This window comes from Asterias rubens, chromosome 4 (assembly GCF_902459465.1).
Source record: "Asterias rubens chromosome 4, eAstRub1.3, whole genome shotgun sequence".
Lineage (NCBI taxonomy): Eukaryota > Metazoa > Echinodermata > Asteroidea > Forcipulatida > Asteriidae > Asterias > Asterias rubens.
The window spans coordinates 8908720-8931280 of NC_047065.1; the positions used below are offsets into that span (position 1 = coordinate 8908720).

Here is a 22561-nt window from a genome sequence, read left to right on the forward strand (position 1 = left end):
GATAAAGAATATTAATTTGGTTGTTTTACCCATACACCAATATGTGTTAGCACTGTCTAGTCGGTACTTTCGCGAGTCCTGTGAAGAAAAAAATATCACAGGCATGTTACTCGGGTGGGATTCAAACCCGCGACCCTTGCAATTCTAGAGCACCGAAGTTGCCCTCATGGTTCCTTCTGTTGCACTTTCTCCTTCTCAACTTGTCCAAGACATCATGCACTCAATTATATGGCTTTTGCTTATGCTCATATGGAACGACATACATCTGAATTGCTCCAAGCTTGAACAATTCTAAAACTTGCTCAAACCCCACCTGTCTAATTTCCACTATTACATTTTGTAAAGAGCAAATGACATGCATGTTGTTCTATCAAGCCTGATACTTCACGGAGGCAACAAAGGCGATTGCCTCTGTGCCCCTTGGTCATTGCCTTGTAGGCCATGGGCCAGACCAGATATTGGTACCACCTGAGGTGGCAACACATAAATGGTGCCAAATGCTTTATAGGATCACCCTAAGTACAAAAACATGTGATAGTAACTCCAAATGAGTAGCTTAGTCTCTGTTTTTCTTAGTTTTGTGTTTTCCCATAAGGTTACATGATAATTGCAGTATAAGTACATTCCTTAGCATATGGGTTGGCATAAACTCATTTATGCTGGTATAAAAGGTGATTATGGCCAACAAATTATAACAGGCAGCTGAAATAAAATCAAACCAATGCCAGTAAGTGATTGTTTCTATAAAGTTAGTTTTCTGGGATGTGGGGGTGAGGGGGGGGGAGTAAAACAGTGATACATGTATGTCTTGCAAACAAACCTAATCAATTCTCGCTATTGCTCTTGATGTATTTCATTTAAACTGATGCCCTATCTGGTTGAACTTTTTGATTCAAGGTGAACACTGTTTAATTAAAATGTACATTATTGAACTTTTATGAAGAAATGTTATCATATGGATCAAAGGAGAGGTGGATTGAGCTCCTATTGAGTGCCGATCCCTGTTGCAAACGGTGTGCCAAAGTATGAAGGCGGGTTTCTGGTGCCTTAAAACCAGATCGCTCCGTGCAGTTGACGCTCAATTACCTTGGAAGGTAGTCCACCAAGGAGACAGCCACTTATTTCAAACTCAGGTTGGTGATGAGGCCCTGGATGGAAGCGTAGGAGAAGGAGAACTTTGATTTCAAACCTTAATTGGTGGGGCTCGTTAACCTTGGAAGGCATCCCACCTAGGTGAAGCAAACATCTTACTTCAAACCTGGGCAGTACTGGCCTGCTTATGTCTGCATGGTCACGGATCAGAATACCTAACCATTTCTCCCCACAGCGTGCAGTAGGTGTTGTCATGTGGTTGGCGTCAGCAGGGCAGGAGCAGGGCATCTGGCTGTGAAACTTCGCTTCAATGTTCAAACTGAGGATACAAATACAGGAGGCCACGCCGCAGTAAAATGTATGACGGTTATTCGCCCGATGTCTTCCAGGGAAGTCAGAGCAGGAGGGGAGGTCAGAGTTTGAGAGTGGCAACATGGACCATTGGCAGCATGTCCAGGAGATCTGGGGAGGTGGTTGATGCGATGGTGAGGAGGAGAGTGGATGTGTGCTATATGCAGGAGTCAAGGTAGAAGGGAGGTAGTGCAAGGTGGCTTGCTAGGAGGATTGAGCAGTACAAGTTCTTTTTGATGGGCACTGATGATGGGAGCAGAGGAGACGGGATGTTGCTGGCGGTTTCAGCGAGTCAGTGAACGGATTCAGTTGGTAAAGCTACTAGTCAGGGGGGGGGGGAGTGGTCAGCGTTCTCGGCCTATTGCCCCACATCCAGGTCGGGAGGTCAAAGGAAGAGAATGATTCCTTCTGGAATCAGATGGTCAAGGGAGAGCGGATTATCGAGTTTGGTGACACGTTCGGGCTGATGAGTTGTAACACATTTTTCAGGAAGACCTCCAACCAGCTGGTGATTTACAGTTCCTGTGGATGCTATCGACTTCTTGATGGTTAGGGAAGGGGGCCACACCATGTTGAAGAATTTCAAGGTGTGGCAAAGCTTTGATGTGTCAAATGACCTGAAACTTCTTGGAGTCAATGCAAGGGACCTGACGGACAGGGCCAAGTGGACGAGAGCCATAGGGAGAAAGCAGGCTAAATCAAAAAAAGACTGGACAACAGCCTTAAAACTGACATGTTGACCATGTTCTGTAACAGCCGTTTAAAGTTGGGGGGGGGGGGGGGTTGAATGACAAATAGCAGAGTTACCAATTATTTTCATGAATAAACAAAAACAAGGAACTGGTGAGAATTGGTTCCTTATTATTCAGGGCACATTTGGGGAAAAGAGGGCGCTGCACTGTGGCGACCACCTTGTGTGCTCAGTGTCTAATATTTGTCTCGTTTTTGTCACTTTTTAGTACATTTGTTGGACTTATGGTTGAATTGGAGGCTGCCTTGTTGCACCAAGCATCATGTTTTTACGGATTTGTATTTGTTTGCTGTTAGTTTTGAGAGTTTTGAGCCAAATTCTTGCCAATCCTGCCGAGGGAGTGAACGAATATGGACGGCCATTTCCCATCGTGTACAACCGACAGGAATTACTGCAGCTTCGGCCTTTGACCAGTGCCCCACCCAACATTGACATTCCAATAGAGATTCAATCAAAGCAACGTAAAAGGGGGAAAAAGGGTGGGATTCGCCAACGACTTAGATGCCAAAAGTTTCGTCCGCCACTTCCTTCAATAATCACAGGTAATTCGCAGTCACTTCGAAACAAAATGGATGAATTAAAGGCCTGCACTGACTACCAGTATGAATATAGAGACAGTTGCCTGATGTGTTTTAGTGAGACATGGTTTAAGAGTACAGACAGTCCACACACATCAGAAATCGAGGGTTTTGCTTGCGAAAGAATGGACAGGACATTAGATTCAAATAAACTTACTGGAGGTGGAGTTTGTGCCTATGTCAACAAGAGATGGTGCACAGATATTAAAGTTAAACACACAGTTTGTTCACCGGACATCGAGTTACTCACGATTTCACTGTGCCCATTTTACCTTCCCAGAGAGTTCAATCAAATATTCATCACCGATGTCTACAACTGATACTTGGAGATTTCAATAATTGTCAATTTGAGTCCACCCTTCCACACTACCATCAATATGTGAACATTCCTACAAGGGGAGATAGGACATTGGATAAATGCTATGGCAACATTGCAGATGGCTATAAGGCATATGAGAAAGCAGGACTTGGACTGTCTGATCACGATATGGTGCATCTGATGCCCAAATACAAACAAAAGAAGCCTTCCCTTATTAAAGTAAAACAATGGACAAAGGAAAACACTGACACCTTGAGAGCATGTTTAGAATGCACTGACTGGGATGTGTTCCAGTTGGTTCAGAAGCTACAGAACATGCCTGTCAATCCACACTTGTGCCTGTGGATCAGTGACTTCATGAGAGCTAGACCCCAACATGTAAAGATCAGAACTTCTTTCTCTGACTTGATCTTCACAAATACTGTAGCGCCACAGGGTTGTGTACTATCACCAGTCCTCTTTACTTTGTACACCAGTGACTTTAATAGTAACAGTGAATCTTGCTCTCTTGTTAAGTACGCCGATGACACTTCCTTGACTGGTCTGATCCTCAAAAACAATGAGACTAATTATAGGCTTGAAATGGAGCCCTTTGTCCAGTGGTGTGATGACAACTTTCTCACTTTGAATATAACCAAAACCCAAGAACTTGTTTTTGATTTTCGTAAGATCCGTCAAGGTATTCATCCGGTTTGTATAAAGAATAACGAAGTCGAAATTGTCAGTGAATATAAATATCTTGGAACAATTATAGATAACAAACTGGATTGGAACAAAAATACTCAAAAAATGTGTGCCAAGGCAAATCAGAGGCTTTATTTTTTAAGGAAATTACGATCTTTCAATGTCCGTGATTCAATTTTACACATTCATTCACATTCTCCCATCAGGAAGGTACCGTTCTCTCTCTACTCGCACAAACTGGTTCAGACTATCTTTCTTACCCAGTGCTATTCATCTTTTTAACTCACTTTTTATAAGGTAACTTAGTAGTAGTTTTTTTTTTCTTTTTTTTTTTTCATTTTAATCAGTGATGGTGAGATTTTGATAACGTTTCTCTCTTTGTAAAACTTGAACTAGCCTATTTATTGCTTATACTAAATTTTTGTAATTAATTCTGTGTTTTTAAAATGTAATGTTTTTATGTATCAAATTTGAATCTTTTTAGTGCACACAGGGAATTTTTTTTTCACTTTTTACTTGTAATCTGTGATGAAATAAATAAATTGAATTGAATTGAATTGAATTGAATTGAGAACCATGACGGTAGGTTGGAAGGGGTAGGTAATGCCACACCGATTCCACAACTACCTCTCGCAAACTCCCATGGACTGTTGGTGTCCTTGAAATGCTAGTAGAAATTTACAATTTCCTCATAGGGTGCCCTTTACCATGGAGAAAGTGCCTTGGTGCCCTTGCCCTTTCAAAAGCGAAACATCCAGGCCTGTTCTATAGAACTCTTACTATCGTAATATTGGATCGAGGTGATGTACACGGTACTATGCAAAGCTAGATTAGCCAAAGAAATCTAATGAGTATAAGGGTTAGTGTTTATAACAAGTGCAACTCATTGGACATTAAATAGGCTTATGTAGACAATGGAAATTGTTATATCTCGGTAACAAAGTGTGAAGTCTGATTAGTCGAGAACAATCATGTGATATAACACATAGACGAATGTTACATGGCTTGGGGGTTGGGTAACATGAAAAGTGATCGGTCCAACCGTTGGTTGATTTCCAGCAGTGTGAGAAACAATCACGGGTTTGAGGGAACAGTGAAGAATTGTTTCTTATTTGAACTGTTTGTCTGCTTTAATAAACTATGCATACTCGGTCATAATAATGTTTGAAGATGACAACAGAACTTAAAGGGGGAATAATAACATTGTTACCAAGGTATAACAAAACAATTGTTGCCAGCTGTGACTGGGGTATATGGGTTTTGTACACCCTCGGTGGCAATTGGCACCCTCGGCTCGGTCTCGGGTGCCATTTGCCCCCTCGGGTGTACAAAACGCCATGGATCCCGTCACAGCATGCAACAATTGTATACTGGATAATGTTACATTCTTGGATATAGTCAATTGCTTTTATGTGAATGAAGTGTTTACCAAGTGATGAAGCAGATATATGGAAATATGGAAAACACAGAAGATAAGAACGACACAGATCATGTACAAACAATAGCTGGATTACAATGACATACATTGTTAAGAGATCATAAAGAGTGGTATATCAATAACATTATGATAACTTGTGCAGCCTTTTTTGTAAGTCATCTTGAAATCAATCATGATATAGCGGTGTGTTATCATATGTTTGTTTTTTGTGTTTTGACTCAGGATACATCAAGCAAAGAGCATCGTGTGCGGGGTGATGTACGTCAGTTTATTAGTATGCATACTGATAGGAGTTTCTCTGGGCGTGCTGTTGCTCGTGTCTTCCATGGTATATCTAGCCCATGTTACCCAGCTCAGGTCTGGGGACGTGATAGAAGATTCTGGAGAGGGCATCTTGACTTTGACTTCAACAGACTACTACAAATAGCAACAGAAGAGATACTTAGACTTCGCTAAATCTAAACAAAATATCAAACATTTATGCTTTCAAACTTAAAGGCAGTGGAGACTATTGGTAATTACTCAAAATAATTATTAGCATAAAACCTTTTTTGGTAACAAGTAATGGGGAGAGGTTGACGGTATAAAACATTGTAAAAAACGGCTCGCTTGAAGTGCCGTAGTTTTCGAGAAAGAAGTAATTTTCCACAAATTTGATTTCGAGAACTCAGATTTAGAACTTGAGGTCGCGAAATCAACCATCTAAACGCACACAACTTTGTGTGACAAGAGTGTTTTTTTCTTTCATTATTATCATGCAAGTGTGATGACAGATTGAGCTCAAATTTGCACAGGTTTGTTATTTTATGCATATGTTGAGATACACCAACTGTGAAGGCTAGTCTTTGACAATTACCAATAGTGTCCACTGCCTTTAATAAGACTCAAGATAAAACAATGAAGCATAGTTTTTTACTCTAAATTGAAAGTTTCAGTAAACTTAATGATCAAATATCTTAATTTATTTGCAACAGCTGCAGTTAACAGGTGCAGGGTCCATATCAGAACCTACAAAAACTTTTCCTAACACGTTTATCAAATCACTTGATTAATATTTGCTGCCAGCCCAAGTGAGGCTGGAGATAATCCCTTTGTAATTAAAGGGCTTTCCAGTTGTTATTGATTGTATTTGTTTGATGCAGTATTCTAGTACCGAGTTCAGTATTTTATAGACAGAGTCCAAGAAGCCTTTAAATGAGTGTGAGTTGAAAGTATCCGAGTTGATTCAGGACACTGAGTATGGGGTCCGAGTCCAAGAACCCAAGGCCAGGGTCTGAGTACACACAAATACTGATCTGTGTTAAGCACTGTATACTCGCTGCTTTCCCTGTGTTCTCTTTAAAATATTGTCTATATCATTCTTTATTTGGCATCTTGGTGGTCTAGTGGTAAGACATCTGCTCTAGAATGGCAAAGGTTGTGGGCTCCAATCCCATCCAAGTGATATGCCTTGTGACTTGTGGAAAGTACTGAGATGTACAGTCATTAAAAAAACAAATAGTTTTCTTCATCCCTGATGCAAATTTTACATCTGTTAAAAAACACAAACATTTACAACATTTTATATTTAGCAACACCATCTTTAGCTGATACTATACTGGGCAAACTAGGCATTTTTTTCGTGTGGGGGAATGTTGCTGATGTTATATTTAAACCTTGGATTGGATTATAGAGCTAATAGCAAGTCTCCAATGAGAGTTGAATGGTTCTGTGTTAAAACAAACTTCTTATTAGACTTTCTTAATAATTAAAAAAAAAAACCCACATATTTAAGCCAAATTCCTGCTCTTGTTTTGTGGCCAAATTGATTGCTGAAAGTAGTCCTCACCTCTCCAGATGATGTCTCTTAGATAACGGAAACATTTCTCTAAACGATTATTACTACACCATTCTCAATGCTTCTTGAGCTCTATATTTCTCTCTTAAGAATCCTCTTTAGTTAACAATGGTGTTAAAGATTCTACTTAAAGACAGTGGACACTATTGGTAATTGTCAAAGACCAGTCTTCTCACTTGATGTATATCAACATATGCATAAAATAACAAAACTGTGAAAATTTGAGCTCAACTGGTCGTCGGAGTTGCGCGATAAATATGAAAGAAGAAAAAACCCTTGTCACACGAAGTTGTGTGCTTCCAGATGCTCGATTTCGAGACCTCAAATTCTACATCCGAGGTCTCAAAATAAAATTTGTGGAAAATTACGTCACTTCAGAGGGAACTGTTTCTCACAATGTTTTATACTATCAACCTCTCCCCAGTACTCATAATCAAGAAAGGTTTTATGATAATAACTATTTTGAGTAATTACCAATAGTGTCCACTGCCTTTAATAATGATCGCGGCATACATTTCTGAGAAGAAAAATGCTTTGTTAAATCTTTAAAAAAGCTTGCTTTATTAAAACAAAACCAATGGTTTGATGTTATCCTCAGCATAAAAATAAACAAATTTGTGTAAACGCCATGTGAGTTTGTGTGTATTGTTTCTGTTGTGAAACACTGTGCATGAGTCTGTTCAGTATTTCAGTGATGTCTCTCTTTGGGACATAAAAACAAGGTACATGGTAGCTCTGGGACGAGGATGTATACGAGGATGACAAATAGTCTGTCGCACTAATAAACTAAAGAGATACCTGGCACTGTATTCAAAATATGACAGGGTTCTCCAAAAAGGGAAAGGATTTTAGCTCTCTCAACTTGGATCATCACACAGCAACCTCGGAACTGAACACCTTTTCGGGGCACTTTGATACTGAGGATCAAAGAGATGAGATAACTGAGCAATTATCGCTACTGCCAAGCAGCCAATTATCATCAATACTTCGGAGGTGGTTAAGCTTTTCAAAAAACTTAACCCACGTTAAGTTGCAGGACCGGATGGGACCGACGGAAGAATCCTTAGAGAATGCGCACCTCAATTAGCAGTTCCCTCTCATACAGTTCCATCCTGCTGGGAGTCGGCCATCATTGTCCCCGTGTTGACGAAACCCTCATCCCAAGCAGTTAAATGACTTTCGACCTGTCGCACGAAGTGCTGTTGCCATGAAATGCTTTGAGAAGATCATAATGAAACAAATTCTTGAGCCAGCTTCATAGAAAACATGTACATTGACAAATATCAGTTTGCATATCAACCATATAAATCTGTTCATGACGCTGTCTTACTGGTGAATGGTATTCAACAACACACTGACAGGAGTGGCTGCTACGCACGAGCAACTTTCATTGACTTTTCATCGGCATTCAATACGACTCTTATGCATTTCCTCATTCTAAGCTTCAAAACCTAGGGATTAGGTCATCTTTGATTTCATGGATTGTTAACTTTCTGCAGGATCGTACACAGCAAGTAAAGTCAATAACTGTTTATCTGAACGTTTGATCATTAACACTGGCACACCACAAGGCTGTGTCCTGTCACCGCTATTGTTCATTCTTTATACCAATGATCGTATATCTAACTAGCCTTGCTCAAGGCAGTGGAATTATTCACTCAGAAAAAAGACCGCCGCTGTGTAAAAACCCACACGTATTCACTGTGCGTAACATCGCACGACACGATGCCCCCGTACACTATCCGCATGCGTCGGCCTCCGCATGCGGTTAGTGGTAAGAGTGCGGATGACTTGTGTGCACAGTAGTCGTACGATGTGACAGTGTGTATACGGGTGGGTCATGCGGTGGGTTTACAGCGGCGTCTTTTCGGAGCGAATAATGCGACTGCCTTGAGCAAGGCTAGTATCTAACCAAGATAATGTCAACATTCTGAAATATGCAGATAAAACAGTGATTGTTGGATTTATCAGAGGTAATGATGAAGTTGATTACAGAGAGTGTATTAGACAATTCGGTTTATGGTGTGATGAAAACTACTTACATCTCAATGCTACTAAAACAAAAGAACTTATTTGTTTAGTAGGAAAAAAGGTCAACAACCTGAAGTGTTGGAAATTCTGATTGAAATTGTTAAATCATATAAATATCTGGGCACCATCATTGATAACAAATTAACTTGGACTGAACAGTGTACGGCACTTAAAGGCAGTGGACACTATTGGTAATTACTCAAAATAATCATTAGCGTAAAACCTTTCTTGATCACGAGTAATGGGGAGAGGTTGCTGGTATAAAACATTGTAAGAAGTGGCTCCCTCTGAAGTGCCAGAGTTTTCGAGAAAGAAGTAATTTTCCACAAATTTGATTTCGAGACCTCAAGTTTAGAACTTGAGGTCTCGAAATCAACTATCTAAACGCATACAACTTCGTGTGACAAGGGTATTTTTTTTTCATTAATGTCTCGCAAGTTTGATGGCCGATTGAGCTAAAATTTTCACAGGTTTATTATTTTATGCAGTTGGAGTTTGTAATGATTCTTAGTGGGGTTTTATTATTTTTATCCTGTGGCTTGTGGGAGCGAAGAGGTTTGGGAAAGTTTTTGCTAATGTGTTGTTTTTGTTCACATATGGGGTTTTTTCTTGGTTTTCTTTTTCTTTTATCAGTGTATATTTAAATCATAGTTTTATTTATTTCTTGTTCTATGTCTTGGAGCTTTTTATCAATGTTTTGACATGTAAATTTTCCATTTTTATCTTTTTAATGATGGACAAATAAATTATTAAATTGAATTGAATTCAATCTTGTTTTAAAATTGGTATAATATCTAGGGGAAAGAAGGCACATTGACCATTGCCAGACACCATTTCATATACGCATTTCTCAACTATTCCATTAACAATGGAAGAGGGCAAAGATCTGTGTAATTTTGTTAATCCTTAAATAAACAACAATTGTAAATAAAATACCTTGAATTATACTACTGATTGACTCTCAAATGGAGATTATTTTATTTTATTTTAGATATCAATTTATAAAACCGAACACACCAACTATAGCTTACAAAGTACACTTTTGTATGATGTGAAGCAACTTTATCAATGAATCTGAATTCTACTTAATAAATACTTAGTCTAATAAATACACATTACCATGCTTCTGTAAACCTGTTCAATGCTGAAGCTTATCACTAGCCATCTTAAATCATTCCATTCCTTGTTTGTTCCATTGAGTGCTCAAGATTTTAATGACATTTATTGAAACCTGAAGTATGTATTTCTTCTGAATGAACAACTCGGATAAAAGATAATGAAGATGTAAAAAGCTATCCATCATTCATGTGCCGCGGCTATAAATTTCGAAACTAAGATATGTGTTCCCTCAGATTCATAATGGAATGTATGTAATTGACAACACCAAAAGTGTACCCCTCGTACTTAACTGTAAAAAAAAAAAGCAAGTATGATCAGGTTGATTGTGTACAGGCAGATCAAATCTACACTGTAACTACAGATTCATTGTAAGTGTAGCTTTTGTTCAGAGAATTAAATGTGTACATAAAGGAGTAGTACATGAATGCAATAAGATATCATGCTTTTACATGCAGTTAAACTTGCTAGTATCCATAGTGAAACATCAAGGTGTTAACATCCCAAGTAGCCATCAAGATGGTAACATCCCAAGCAGCCATCAAGATGGTAACATCCCAAGTAGCCATCAAGATGGTAACATCCCAATTAGCCATCAAGATGGCAATATCCCAAGTAGCCATCAAGATGGTAACATCCCAAGTAGGCATCAAGATGGTAACATCCCAAGTAGCCATCAAGATGGTAACATCCCAAGTAGCCATCAAGATGGTAACATCCCAATTAGGCATCAAGATGGCAACATCCCAAATAGGCATCAAGATGGTAACATCCCAAGTAGGCATCAAGATTGTAACATCCCAAGTAGCCATCAAGATGGTAACATCCCAAGTATGCATGAAGATGGTAACATCCCAAGTAGCCATCAAGATGGTAACATCCAAAGTAGGCATCAAGATGGCAACATCCCAAGTAGGCATCAAGATGGTAACATCCCAAGTAGGCATCAAGATGGTAACATCCCAAGTATGCATCAAGATGGTAACATCCCAAGTAGCCATCAAGATGGTAACATCCCAAGAAGCCATCAATTTGGTAACATCCTAAATAGCCATCAAGATGGTAACATCCCAAGTAGGCATCAAGATGGTAACATCCCAAGTAGGCATCAAGATGGTAACATCCCAAGTAGCCATCAAGATGGTAACATCCCAAGTAGGCATCAAGATGGCAACATTCCAAGTAGGCATCAAGATGGTAACATCCCAAGTAGGCATCAAGATGGTAACATCCCAAGTAGCCATCAAGATGGTAACACCCCAAGTAGGCATCAAGATGGTAACATCCCAAGTAGCTATCAAGGTGGTAACATCCCAAGTAGCCTTCAAGATGGTAACATCCTAAGTAGGCATCAAGATGGTAACATCCCAAGTAGCCATCAATATGGTAACATCCCAAGTAGCCATCAAGATGGTAACATCCTAAGTAGGCATCAAGATGGTAACATTTTAAGTAGGCATCAAGATGGTAACATTTTAAGTAGGCATCAAGATGGTAACATCCCAAGTAGCCATCCAGGTGGTAACATCCCAAGTAGCCATCAAGATGGTAACATCCTAAGTAGGCATCAAGATGGTAACATTTTAAGTAGGCATCAAGATGGTAACATTTTAAGTAGGCATCAAGATGGTTACATCCCAAGTAGCCATCAAGGTGGTAACATCCTAAGTAGGCATCAAGATGGTAACATTTTAAGTAGGCATCAAGATGGTAACATTTTAAGTAGGCATCAAGATGGTAACATCCCAAGTAGCCATCAAGGTGGTAACATCCCAAGTAGCCATCAAGGTGGTAACATCCCAAGTAGCCATCAAGATGGTAACATCCCAATTAGCCATCAAGATGGCAACATCCCAAGTAGCCATCAAGATGGTATCATCCCAAGTAGGCATCAAGATGGTAACATCCCAAGTAGGCATCAAGATGGTATCATCCCAAGTAGCCATCAAGATGATATCATCCCAAGTAGGCATCAAGATGGTAACATCCCAAGTAGGCATCAATATGGTATCATCCCAAGTAGGCATCAAGATGGTAACATCCCAAGTAGCCATCAAGATGGTAACATCCCAAGTAGGCATCAAGATGGTATCATCCCAAGTAGGCATCAATATGGTATCATCCCAAATAGCCATCAAGATGGTATCATCCCAAGTAGGCATCAATATGGTATCATCCCAAGTAGCCATCAAGATGGTAACATCCCAAATAGGCATCAAGATTGTTACATCCCAAGTAGCCATCAAGATGGTAACATCCCAAGTAGCCATCAAGATGGTAACATCCCAAGTAGGCATCAAGATTGTAACATCCCAAGTAGCCATCAAGATGGTAACATCCCAAGTAGCCATCAAGATGGTAACATCCCAAGTAGGCATCAATATGGTATCATCCCAAGTAGCCATCAAGATGGTAACATCCCAAGTAGCCATCAAGGTGGTAACATCCCAAGTAGCCATCAAGATGGTAACATCCCAAGTAGGCATCAATATGGTAACATCCCAAGTAGCCATCAAGATGGTAACATCCCAAGTAGGCATCAAGATGGTAACATCCCAAGTAGGCATCAAGATGGCAACATCCCAAGTAGGCATCAAGATGGTAACACCCCAAGTAGGCATCAAGATGGTAACATCCCAAGTAGGCATCAAGGTGGTAATATCCAAAGTAGCCATCAAGATGGTAACATCCCAAGTAGCCATCAAGATGGTATCATCCCAAGTAGGCATCAAGATGGTATCATCCCAAGTAGGCATCAATATGGTATCATCCCAAGTAGGCATCAAGATGGTATCATCCCAAGTAGGCATCAATATGGTATCATCCCAAGTAGGCATCAATATGGTATCATCCCAAGTAGGCATCAAGATGGTAACATCCCAAGTAGCCATCAAGGTGGTAATATCCAAAGTAGCCATCAAGATGGTAACATCCCAAGTAGCCATCAAGATGGTATCATCCCAAGTAGGCATCAAGATGGTATCATCCCAAGTAGGCATCAATATGGTATCATCCCAAGTAGGCATCAATATGGTATCATCCCAAGTAGCCATCAAGATGGCAACATCCCAAGTAGCCATCAAGATGGTATCATCCCAAGTAGGCATCAAGATGGTAACATCCTAAGTAGGCATCAAGATGGTAACATCCCAAGTAGGCATCAAGATGGTAACATCCCAAGTAGGCATCAAGATGGCAACATCCCAAGTAGGCATCAAGATGGTAACACCCCAAGTAGGCATCAAGATGGTAACATCCCAAGTAGGCATCAAGATGGTCACATCCAAAGTCACCATCAAGACGGTAATAATGAGGCATAAAGAAGTTCTAATCTTTTTGCGGAGTAGTTCAAAACACCAATCATCTTGAGATTAGATATTTGAAAACAAAAACTAACCTCAACTTCATTTGCTCTTAATTTTGTAGTTTTTGAAACTTGACCAAGAATTAGGTGGATAATATTATTGGACATACATAATGTGGTGGGTTGAGGTAATATGTATTATAACACCCCTTACCAATATTCTGCCTTCATTGCTCTAAACCAATGTTTAGAGCGCGTCACATGATATGTCTTAGTTTTACTAGACGACGGCCGTGTGATAGTGCATCTGTTTGCCGTGCGATAGTCCGAAGACTATCACACGGCGTGCAGTACCCAGACGTCCGTTGCGTGTACGAGGATGATAAATTAATAGTCTGTAACGATTTTGGAATATATGACACTACATGCAGCACCAGAAAAGTTTTCGCAATCTGTATTCGCGTCGTCCGTGGATTGTAGCGTTCAGGTCTGTAACTTTATAATAGTACAGTATTTAGAAATGTTTGGGGTGTTATAAAACAAATATCGAGTGCTTTTACTCGCGCAAAGTTAAAACTATGACTCCCTTGGTGATCCCCAGAGCGTTCTATTTTCCCTCGGCTTCGCCTCGGCAAAATAGAACGCTCCGCGCCTCGGGAAAATAGAACGCTCCGGGGATCACCTAGGAGTCATAGTTTTAACCATAGCATTCGAAGCAGTCAATACTTGTAAACAATCCTTGAGTGGGCAAACAGTGATAACTGCAATCAGCATTAATCAGGTTGACAAACATACCAAGACCCTGTCATTATAATAAAATACATGTAACCATCTTACATAATGTCCATTACAACAATTTAAATGACTAACAACTGTTATGTATCCATTTACATTGTAGGTTATAGTACTTGTAATTCATAATATATCTGAATTTCATTTGCAGTTAATGGCATTTGATTTAAAAGGGAGCTTAGCACCGATTAAAGCTAAAATTCAGCTTAGCACCAACTGATAGCAACCAAGAACATGATCAACAAAATGAGTGTAGTTCTCAACACACAAGCATTGTAAACAACTGTGTGTTTGATAAATATATATATAACTTTTCTAAAGCTTGTTTCTGAATGATTGTTTGACACTTGATTTCATCTCACTTTTCCATTTAACTTCAGAAATCCCTTCATTGCTCTAGCTTACACAACACTCGTCCCAGAATAAACCCACAAATTTGATTTCAACCCAATTCTTTAAAATAGCACAATTAACAAATTCATCCTAAGGTTATTATGTTGTTCAATCGTTAATACCAATATTAAAATGATGAATGGTGTAACACCTGGGATAGAAGGTCCTATCAATTTTGCATGGATTAAATTAAAACGTCAAACCAACACCATTTTTCAAAAGTCACCTTTTGTTCTGACCCATGAAAGACCAAAGAGACTCCTCTATGACTTGACAAACTAAGTGACAGCGTGGAGGAAGGAAGAGAAGGAATTCGAACGACCCGCAAAACCGCAGAGTAACAAAAGAATACCCTGACAATGCCCCTGTCTGACCAGTGGAAAAAGATAGGAGACCTCCTGCTGGACGGCCGATTAGTGAGCGCGATTAGATCTCTTTGTACAGAAGGTGTCATACCGCCACTCTGCACCGTTGCCTTCGTGTAAAGTTGAATCATTGGAGACAAGAATTGTGAATATACACGTTTTCATTTACCATTTTTTGTGGTGTTTACATGGAAATATCATAGCATATTTTTACATTTTTTGTGACTTTCCTGTCACTAAGCGGTGGTTCAAAATGTGGGTATTAGCACACGAGGATGGTTGGTTGGTTGGTGGGCGAAAGTGTACACAAATTTTATCAGGTCTCAAAAAAGTTTTTTTTTCTTTCTTTATTACATCCATACGACATACGACACCATAGTTGAGTGAAGAACCAAGTGCGCAAACTCACAGACGCCAGGTCGCCCATTGTTTGTATAAGGTATATGTGGGTGATGATTACGAGGTGTCGTGAAATTTAAATAAATTTGCATAGCATTATTTTAGTTTCACCCTGAAATGTCAGAAGAGCAATTGCCTGAGCTTACAGAGTCTTCATTCATATTGCCAGCAGTTTGCAGTCATTTCCCTCAAATATTTGATAATCGATTTTCATGCTTCTTAACCAATGTCAAGTAATATTTCCAGTTTTCTGCTAGAACAGAATGTTAATACATTACAAATATTTTAGGGTAAACATTTAGTCTTAACATTTAGAAGTTTATTCAACAATGGCAAGGGAAAAGTTGAATAACTCAATTGAAAGTTGCAGACACTATGAAGCACATGACAATTAATTTAAATATTACTGTTACAAAAAGTAATGTCAATTGAAAGATTCAATGGGGTACAAGTCAATAAGGAAAGACATTTTAATTACATACAGAGTTGATGCTGTTTTCTCATATTCAAACACTTGAAGGAACCAACAATAGTGTTCCCTGTGTTTGGGAAATGGCTATTGTGATACATTGGCAGCTAAGGAAACCACATCAAGAATACTTCATTATTATTTCATATTGCATTACATTACTTGGGGGAAGGAAATTGTGTGCATTTGCTAGCATAACTGTCAGTACAGTGGTGCAGCCAATGGTGAATTAAATTACACCATTAAACTAAATAATCTTTATATAGGATCAGATAGCTTGCTGAGCCATTGAAGTACTTCCATATAGGATCAGATAGCTTACTGAGCCATTGAAGTACTTCCATATAGGATCAGATAGCTTACTGAGCCATTGAAGTACTTCCATATAGGATCAGATAGCTTGCTGAGCCATTGAAGTACTTCCATATAGGATCAGATAGCTTACTGAGCCATTGAAGTACTTCCATATAGGATCAGATAGCTTGCTGAGCCATTGAAGTACTTCCATATATATTATGTACTACTCTAGAATCCAGTCTCTTATTTTAAAAGCAAACTGAAAATATGAAAATTAGTTTTGTGAGATAATTTTCTCACACAATTCAGTATTTCAGAAGAAATTGTTTCTTAAAAAAATGGTATTAGTATAAATTTTATAAGCCTTTAAATTAACTGTTTAAAATTGCCAGAGAGAGGCAGTCAACTAATTAGATAACAAGCATTGAGATATACCTCAAGCATGAATAATTACTGTGTATGGAACATATTTGTAATGATACACAACTGTTTCTAACTTGATTAAAGGAACAACTTACCTTGGGTCGGACGAGTTGGTCTATAACCATTGTTATGAAATACATATGGTTAGAAAGATGTTTTTAAAGTAGAATAAAATGATCCTCACAAATTTGCCTCGAAACTGCACGGTTTCCCTTTTACTTTGCGAACTAACACGGTCGGCCATTTATAGGAGTCAAAAACTTGACTCCCATAAATGGCCGACTGTGTTAGTCGACGAGGTAGAAAAGAAAACCGTGCAATTTCGAGGCATGTTTGTGTGGATCATTGTATTCTACTTTTACAACATCTTTCACCCCATATTCATTTTATATCAAACGGTTACAAACGCTTTTCAAAGACCAACTAGACCAATCCAAGGCAACGTGTTCCTTGAGAATAATTGTCTAACAAGTCGTTCATTATTGTCAGCCATCAGCATTTAATGAAAACTCCACAATTCCTGCAACATTTGGAACCCTGTTAACCTTATTTTGATCAGAAACTAAAGGAGGTAGTAAATGCTTACAGATGATAATGTACGTTGGATGAGAGATCAGTCAATTCACTTTGGAAAGGTGAAAGACATCACTGAAAACAAAAGCAAACGTCCTGTTATATTCTTCTAAAGTTCTTTTATAAAAGCACAAACAACAACTCTTCAATAGAGACCAGCATTCGTGAACAAGCCTCCATAACATAAATTACTTCATTCTACTAACAATCTGTTCATCTTAAAGGCAGTGGACACTATTGGTAATTAATCAAAGTAATTATTAGCATAAAACCTTTCTTGGTGACGAGTAATGGGGAGAGGTTGATGGTATAAAACATTGTGAGAAACGGCTCCCTCTGAAGTACCATAGTTTTTGAGAAAGAAGTATTTTTCCATGAATTCGATTTCTAGACCTCAGATTTAGAATTTGAGGTCTTGAAATCCACAATCTAAACGTACACAACTTTGTGTGACAAGGGTGTTTTCTTCTTTTATTATTATCTCGCAAGTTTGATGACCGATTGAGCTCAAATTTTCACAGGTTTGTTATTTTTTGCATATGTTGAGATACACCAACTGTGAAGGCTAGTCTTTGACAATTTCCAATAGTGTCCACTGCCTTTAAAGTAGGTTGCTAAAACTCCATTATACTTTTTCTAATTTTATTTGTTATAAAAATACATGAATGATCTTTTCATCTAAAACTAGCAATTCGTATGAAAAAATATTTGTTTGATACACAGTATAACTGAATACAAACTGTTTGTATGCTGTCCGGTAAAAATTATTAATTGGACTCATTTGATTGATTGCCAAGCAACCACTGAGCACACTGTGTATCTAAGATGTAGTGCACAACTTTAAATCTTAATTCACTTACAATCAATCAATAATGCTATTTAATACAATTTGTGCTATTTTTTTTTGATATTAATCTTTATGATCACATTATTACAAGACAGCATTACAAAGCATTTCATGACAACAATTTCTTTACACAATTTTTTCTTCATTCATAAGAAAATATACCGGTGGGCATGGTTTTCAATTTTCAAAAAGCTTTTAAACAATACAAATTCATTCAATGATCAGTTTTCACACACAATTAAATAAAAGATACTCTATCACACAATAAAAATATAACTTCCTAATGTACATCGACCAATACCAATAAATAAGTTGAATTTGACCCTGCTTTACACGAATACATACAGTGGAGAAACTCTTTAGATATGCAAAATGGAAGACAATGATTGAAGTTTATGTTCTCATACATCATCACTTATACCCTGAATACCACAAATACACAAACCTACCATATCAAGTATTTACAGTTAAAATGTTCTTAAGGCAGTAGTATGCATAGATTTGATGTAAGTCAATAATTTACGAAAGAATAAAACCAACATGGATTAAAAAAATAAATCTACATGTATTTTGAGCGTTCCGGTTGGGACTGTACTATACTCATGAACAATGGAGCAAAACTGAAATGCAAAATCACAGGTCTTGCAAGGCAACCATAGAACTGATCTTCAAACAATGTACTTGCATTTACCATGCCTGGAAAAACACACAGCTCCATTACCATGCATGGAAAAACACACAGCTCCAGCAACCAGGCCACAGATCTTTGCAACAATTATTTTGTATTACTATTTGGAAGATAAATGCAAATCAGCTACATCAAACAATTACAACATGTGACTTGACACAGGTCTGAGACCTACAAGATAGCATCAAGTGTCTTGACTATGTCCATTGGTTTTTCTAGGGGTGGTATTGGTTTTCCTAGGGATTGTACAGACATGTTTAGTAGAGTACAATGCTGTGACATGGATTGTAAATAGGTGACAAATTTTAGGCATTTAATAGACATCTGACCATTTGTGTGTCTAGCAATAATAAACCACTGTGTTGCCCTCCATCTTGTTCATACAGGCAGAAGACATCAGGTACTGTGTTTGCAGGAGTAGCAGCATTTGGGTCCATAGAAGTGGTGTCCGCACATTTGATGTTGTGGCACAAGGTAACACCAGTTGTATGAATCAATGCAAACAGGTGTTGCTGCAATGCAAACAAATATTCCTTAAATTGTCAACCCCAAAAAAATGAATATACATTCAACTGCCAAGCAATAAACAATAACTTATTTCTTATTAGAAAGTATACAACACTGATACTGTAATGTATACCCTTAAGCCCAGTAAATACATATTTCCTGCAAATGCAAAGCACATTTGACGCCACAAATTTGCAGCTCACAGTTGACTCCAGTTAATTGATCTGTGCTCATACTGGTGCAAAGCATTTGCAGCTCACAGTTGACTCCAGTTAATTGATCTGTGCTCATACTGGTGCAAAGCATTTGCAGCTCACAGTTCACTCCAGTTAATTGATCTGTGCTCATACTGGTGCAAAGCATTTGCAACTCACAGTTGACCCCAGTTAATTGATCTGTGCTCATACTGGTGCAAAGCATTTGCAGCTCACAGTTCACTCCAGTTAATTGATCTGTGCTCATACTGGTGCAAAGCATTTGCAGCTCACAGTTCACTCCAGTTAATTGATCTGTGCTCATACTGGTGCAAAGCATTTGCAGAGAAGAGTACTAGCTCCAAGTTTGCTTCACATTCACATAGCAGCAAGTATGAACTAGGCTCAACATGTGTTTGTGAAACAGATCATAGGACTTTTCCTTAATATTAGCATACTGCATGCCTTTGGGACCCAACGTTTCAAATGAAGTTGGCATGTTACTAATAGTTTACAGTTTATGATGCATTGTCTATGGACAAATATATACCTACAGTGTTAAAGTGTTTGTAGAAAGGCTTTAAGACCATCATTTAACTACAATTGATGGTGGTGTTGTGTTAATAGCTTAAACAATTTATTGAACAAAAATAATGATAACACAAAATCCCCTCAAAGTGTATTTTTGTGGGGAAATTCTGTGATAGGAATGTTACTTTAAGACTTTCGAGGTAATGATTAAGTGGAATTCATTTCTGCTTTCAAAATGGTAAATATTGTTGCCCATTGTTTAGATATAGATGACAGACACATATTAGCCATACATCATTATTATGCCGTGCGCTTTCTCCCCGTTGGCCATCATGCCCTTTTTTTAACCCAAGTTTTTGACACAAACATTTGTTTTTGGCCGACTTATTACGGTCAACAATAATTTTACAGTGAACTCTATTCAGCAGTCGCAGTATTCAATGTTCACAACAAGCGCACAGAGATCGATTTCCCTCGCATGGTCATTGCACGCTAGGGATTGGGCGAACCTGTGTCACATATCAATCCACAGGCCCGTTTATCTGACGTCACGATTTTACAAGGAACCAGTCTAACAATCAATTGATCAACAGAGGGCGCTGTTGTCAGTAATGCCCACTTTGATATTGCTCGTTTATTGATTGCAAGAAAAATATCGTGCATAAAATTACTCTTGGAAATTGTTTTTGAAGGAATTTGCCAAAATAAAGAAGCAAAAAGAGCGCTTGAAGCAAGATGTACATGTATAAGATTTAAAAACCTTGCTTGTTTGATCTTTCATGTAGGTGGAAGAACTGCCCGCCCTAAATGTAAATATGTGGTATAATTTCATTTCAAGGATTTGGGTACTTTTTGTAACACAAAACACAATGCCAACAGATTTACATTAAACTTACACGGTTTGAAGATAATGATAGTAGAAAGCTTACCTTACAATATTAGTTGCTGTGGTGATGTAGTTTTTGAGAAATGAGTAAACGATGTCATAAAAATACGTTTTTATATGCTAAAATAATTTTCATTACATTGTTTTACTCATTTCTAAAAAACTACAGCATCTCAGCAAGTAATATTTTCAGGGAAGCTTTCTACTATCATTATCTTCTAAGTGTGTAAGTTTAATGTACATCTGTGGACATTGTGCTCTTGTCCTACAAAAAAAGTACACAGACCCTTTAATTTAATTTGTGATTTTTGCCCTTTGTTTGTGTGCAGATGTTTTAATAAAACACTAGGCCCTCTTCATGTTTTCTGATATCTGATTTGTCTGAGTGTGAATTTCTCTTGTAGGAAAATCTTGGTGGACTTTAGATGCGAAAAGCCAAAACATCTTTCATGTTCCATTTTACATTTGAAAATAGCTCTTTACTTGTAGGTTTATATTTCAAAATGAAACTGTTTATAAACTGAGTTTGGCCATTCTTTGACATCTCAAAAAAAACAAAATTGACCAAAAGACCCTCGGAAAAAAATCGGATTGTAACTACAATAAAGAACAACCATCCCTAGTCCTTGTACACTGTAGGTCTATTTAAACAATAACAAATACATCCTCAACTTCCTGCTGAGTTCATGTCAATCTGCCTTTTACATGTATGATCATGTTAATCTAATTGAACAAAACATCATAAGCCCTCACGAGTCCTGATTCATAAATCTATGTCTTGCTAAGAACACAGGCATTATGGCCAGTCCTGACTGCTCAGACACATGAAATCCACTTTCTAAGCGTTAGAAATCCAGATATTATTAGTACCGCTGACTTACCATTCCATGGACATGGTTCAGAGCTGCAGCTCTGGCTTGCAGCAGGTTTGTTCTTTGTATTACAATCATCTGCAGTTTCCTGAGACTTCAAGCACTGGACTTGACGAGACTTGATACCACCACCACATGTCTGTGAACACTACATGTATATAAGATAAAAGTAAACACAATTGTACACAAGGGGCATCACTGCATGGCATTGAATTACTTGTTAACTTGGCTTTGTGTTGTTACTCCGGTCAGTGCTGTTAACACAAGTTAAACAGACATGACAGATACAGATACCCAAAGGTCAAACCTTAGTTTTCTTTCCTTTTTGTTTCTTTCCAGTTTCAACTCGACTATAATGACAACAATAATTGTAATACTACTTGTATAAGTAATAGAGGACTGATGAGAACTTGTTGAAGATTGCACAGAAATATATGAGAGGGTGAAGTAAAGGAGTACAAGAGGGAAAGGAAACAGGAAAGACATCAAGATTGGCAGAACAAACCACTTCATGGCAGGTTCTTAAGGTGTACTATAGAAAAAATGAGTGACCTGTGTAACTTTAAACCTGTAGCAAGCGTGTGTGTTTGCTGAGCCGTATCTTCCTTTCTTTACTTTCCCCACCTGTAATGGCACAATTATTCCTTTAAAGATGTCGTCATGCTTGAGAAATTATGCGGTATAAAAGGTACTGCATGCCATAGCCGCACCCTCTTTCCATTCTGGGAAGCTCGGGACGGGATACTGACCGGTGCAAACCTCGGGGATGTGATGTTCACTACTTCTACCGTGGGGTCTGACGGCGCAACTGATTGGACGGGAAT

At 38.4% G+C, this 22561-nt stretch overlaps 3 protein-coding genes across 5 annotated transcripts in view; 2 read left to right on the top strand and 1 right to left on the bottom strand.

Moving 5' to 3' along the window:
• Window positions 1-5742, top strand: part of LOC117289605 (ATP-dependent DNA helicase Q4-like) — a 52795-nt gene extending 47053 nt beyond the window's left edge. For both annotated transcript variants that reach the window (XM_033770805.1, XM_033770806.1), the window contains exon 19: window positions 5436-5742. In XM_033770805.1, the coding sequence (XP_033626696.1) occupies window positions 5436-5669 (234 nt within the window). In that variant the 3' untranslated portion in view covers window positions 5670-5742. The remainder of the gene's footprint in view (window positions 1-5435) is intronic.
• Window positions 5743-10029: 4287 nt separating this feature from the next.
• Window positions 10030-13755, top strand: LOC117289549. 2 transcript variants are annotated; one of them, XM_033770700.1, is made up of 3 exons: window positions 10030-11850; window positions 11932-11985; window positions 12175-13755. In XM_033770700.1, exons 1-3 carry the CDS (start codon window positions 10650-10652, stop codon window positions 13515-13517), a joined length of 2598 nt encoding a protein of 865 aa, XP_033626591.1. In that variant the 5' UTR covers window positions 10030-10649; the 3' UTR covers window positions 13518-13755. The 2 variants fall into 2 exon arrangements, with proteins under 2 accessions (XP_033626591.1, XP_033626590.1); XM_033770699.1 differs by having other exon boundaries at window positions 11932-13755.
• A 3999-nt stretch (window positions 13756-17754) lies between these two features.
• The window catches only part of LOC117288748 (A disintegrin and metalloproteinase with thrombospondin motifs 16-like), a 91184-nt gene continuing 86377 nt past the window's right edge, over window positions 17755-22561 (bottom strand). Inside the window, exons 18-19 of the mRNA XM_033769576.1 lie at window positions 21747-21885; window positions 17755-19259 (exon numbers count right to left, since the gene is read on the bottom strand). Coding sequence (XP_033625467.1) covers window positions 19144-19259; window positions 21747-21885 — 255 coding nt within the window. The 3' untranslated portion in view covers window positions 17755-19143. The remainder of the gene's footprint in view (window positions 19260-21746; window positions 21886-22561) is intronic.

What these genes read in the sequence shown, in the direction of transcription:
- LOC117289549 (XM_033770699.1), top strand. Translation starts at nt 10,650, where the DNA reads ATGCAGTTAAACTTGCTAGTATCCATAGTGAAACATCAAGGTGTTAAC. An exon ending in CATCCCAAGTAGCCATCAAG is followed by an intron (nt 11,851 to 11,931) that starts GTGGTAACATCC and finishes GTAGGCATCAAG; the next exon opens with ATGGTAACATCCCAAGTAGC.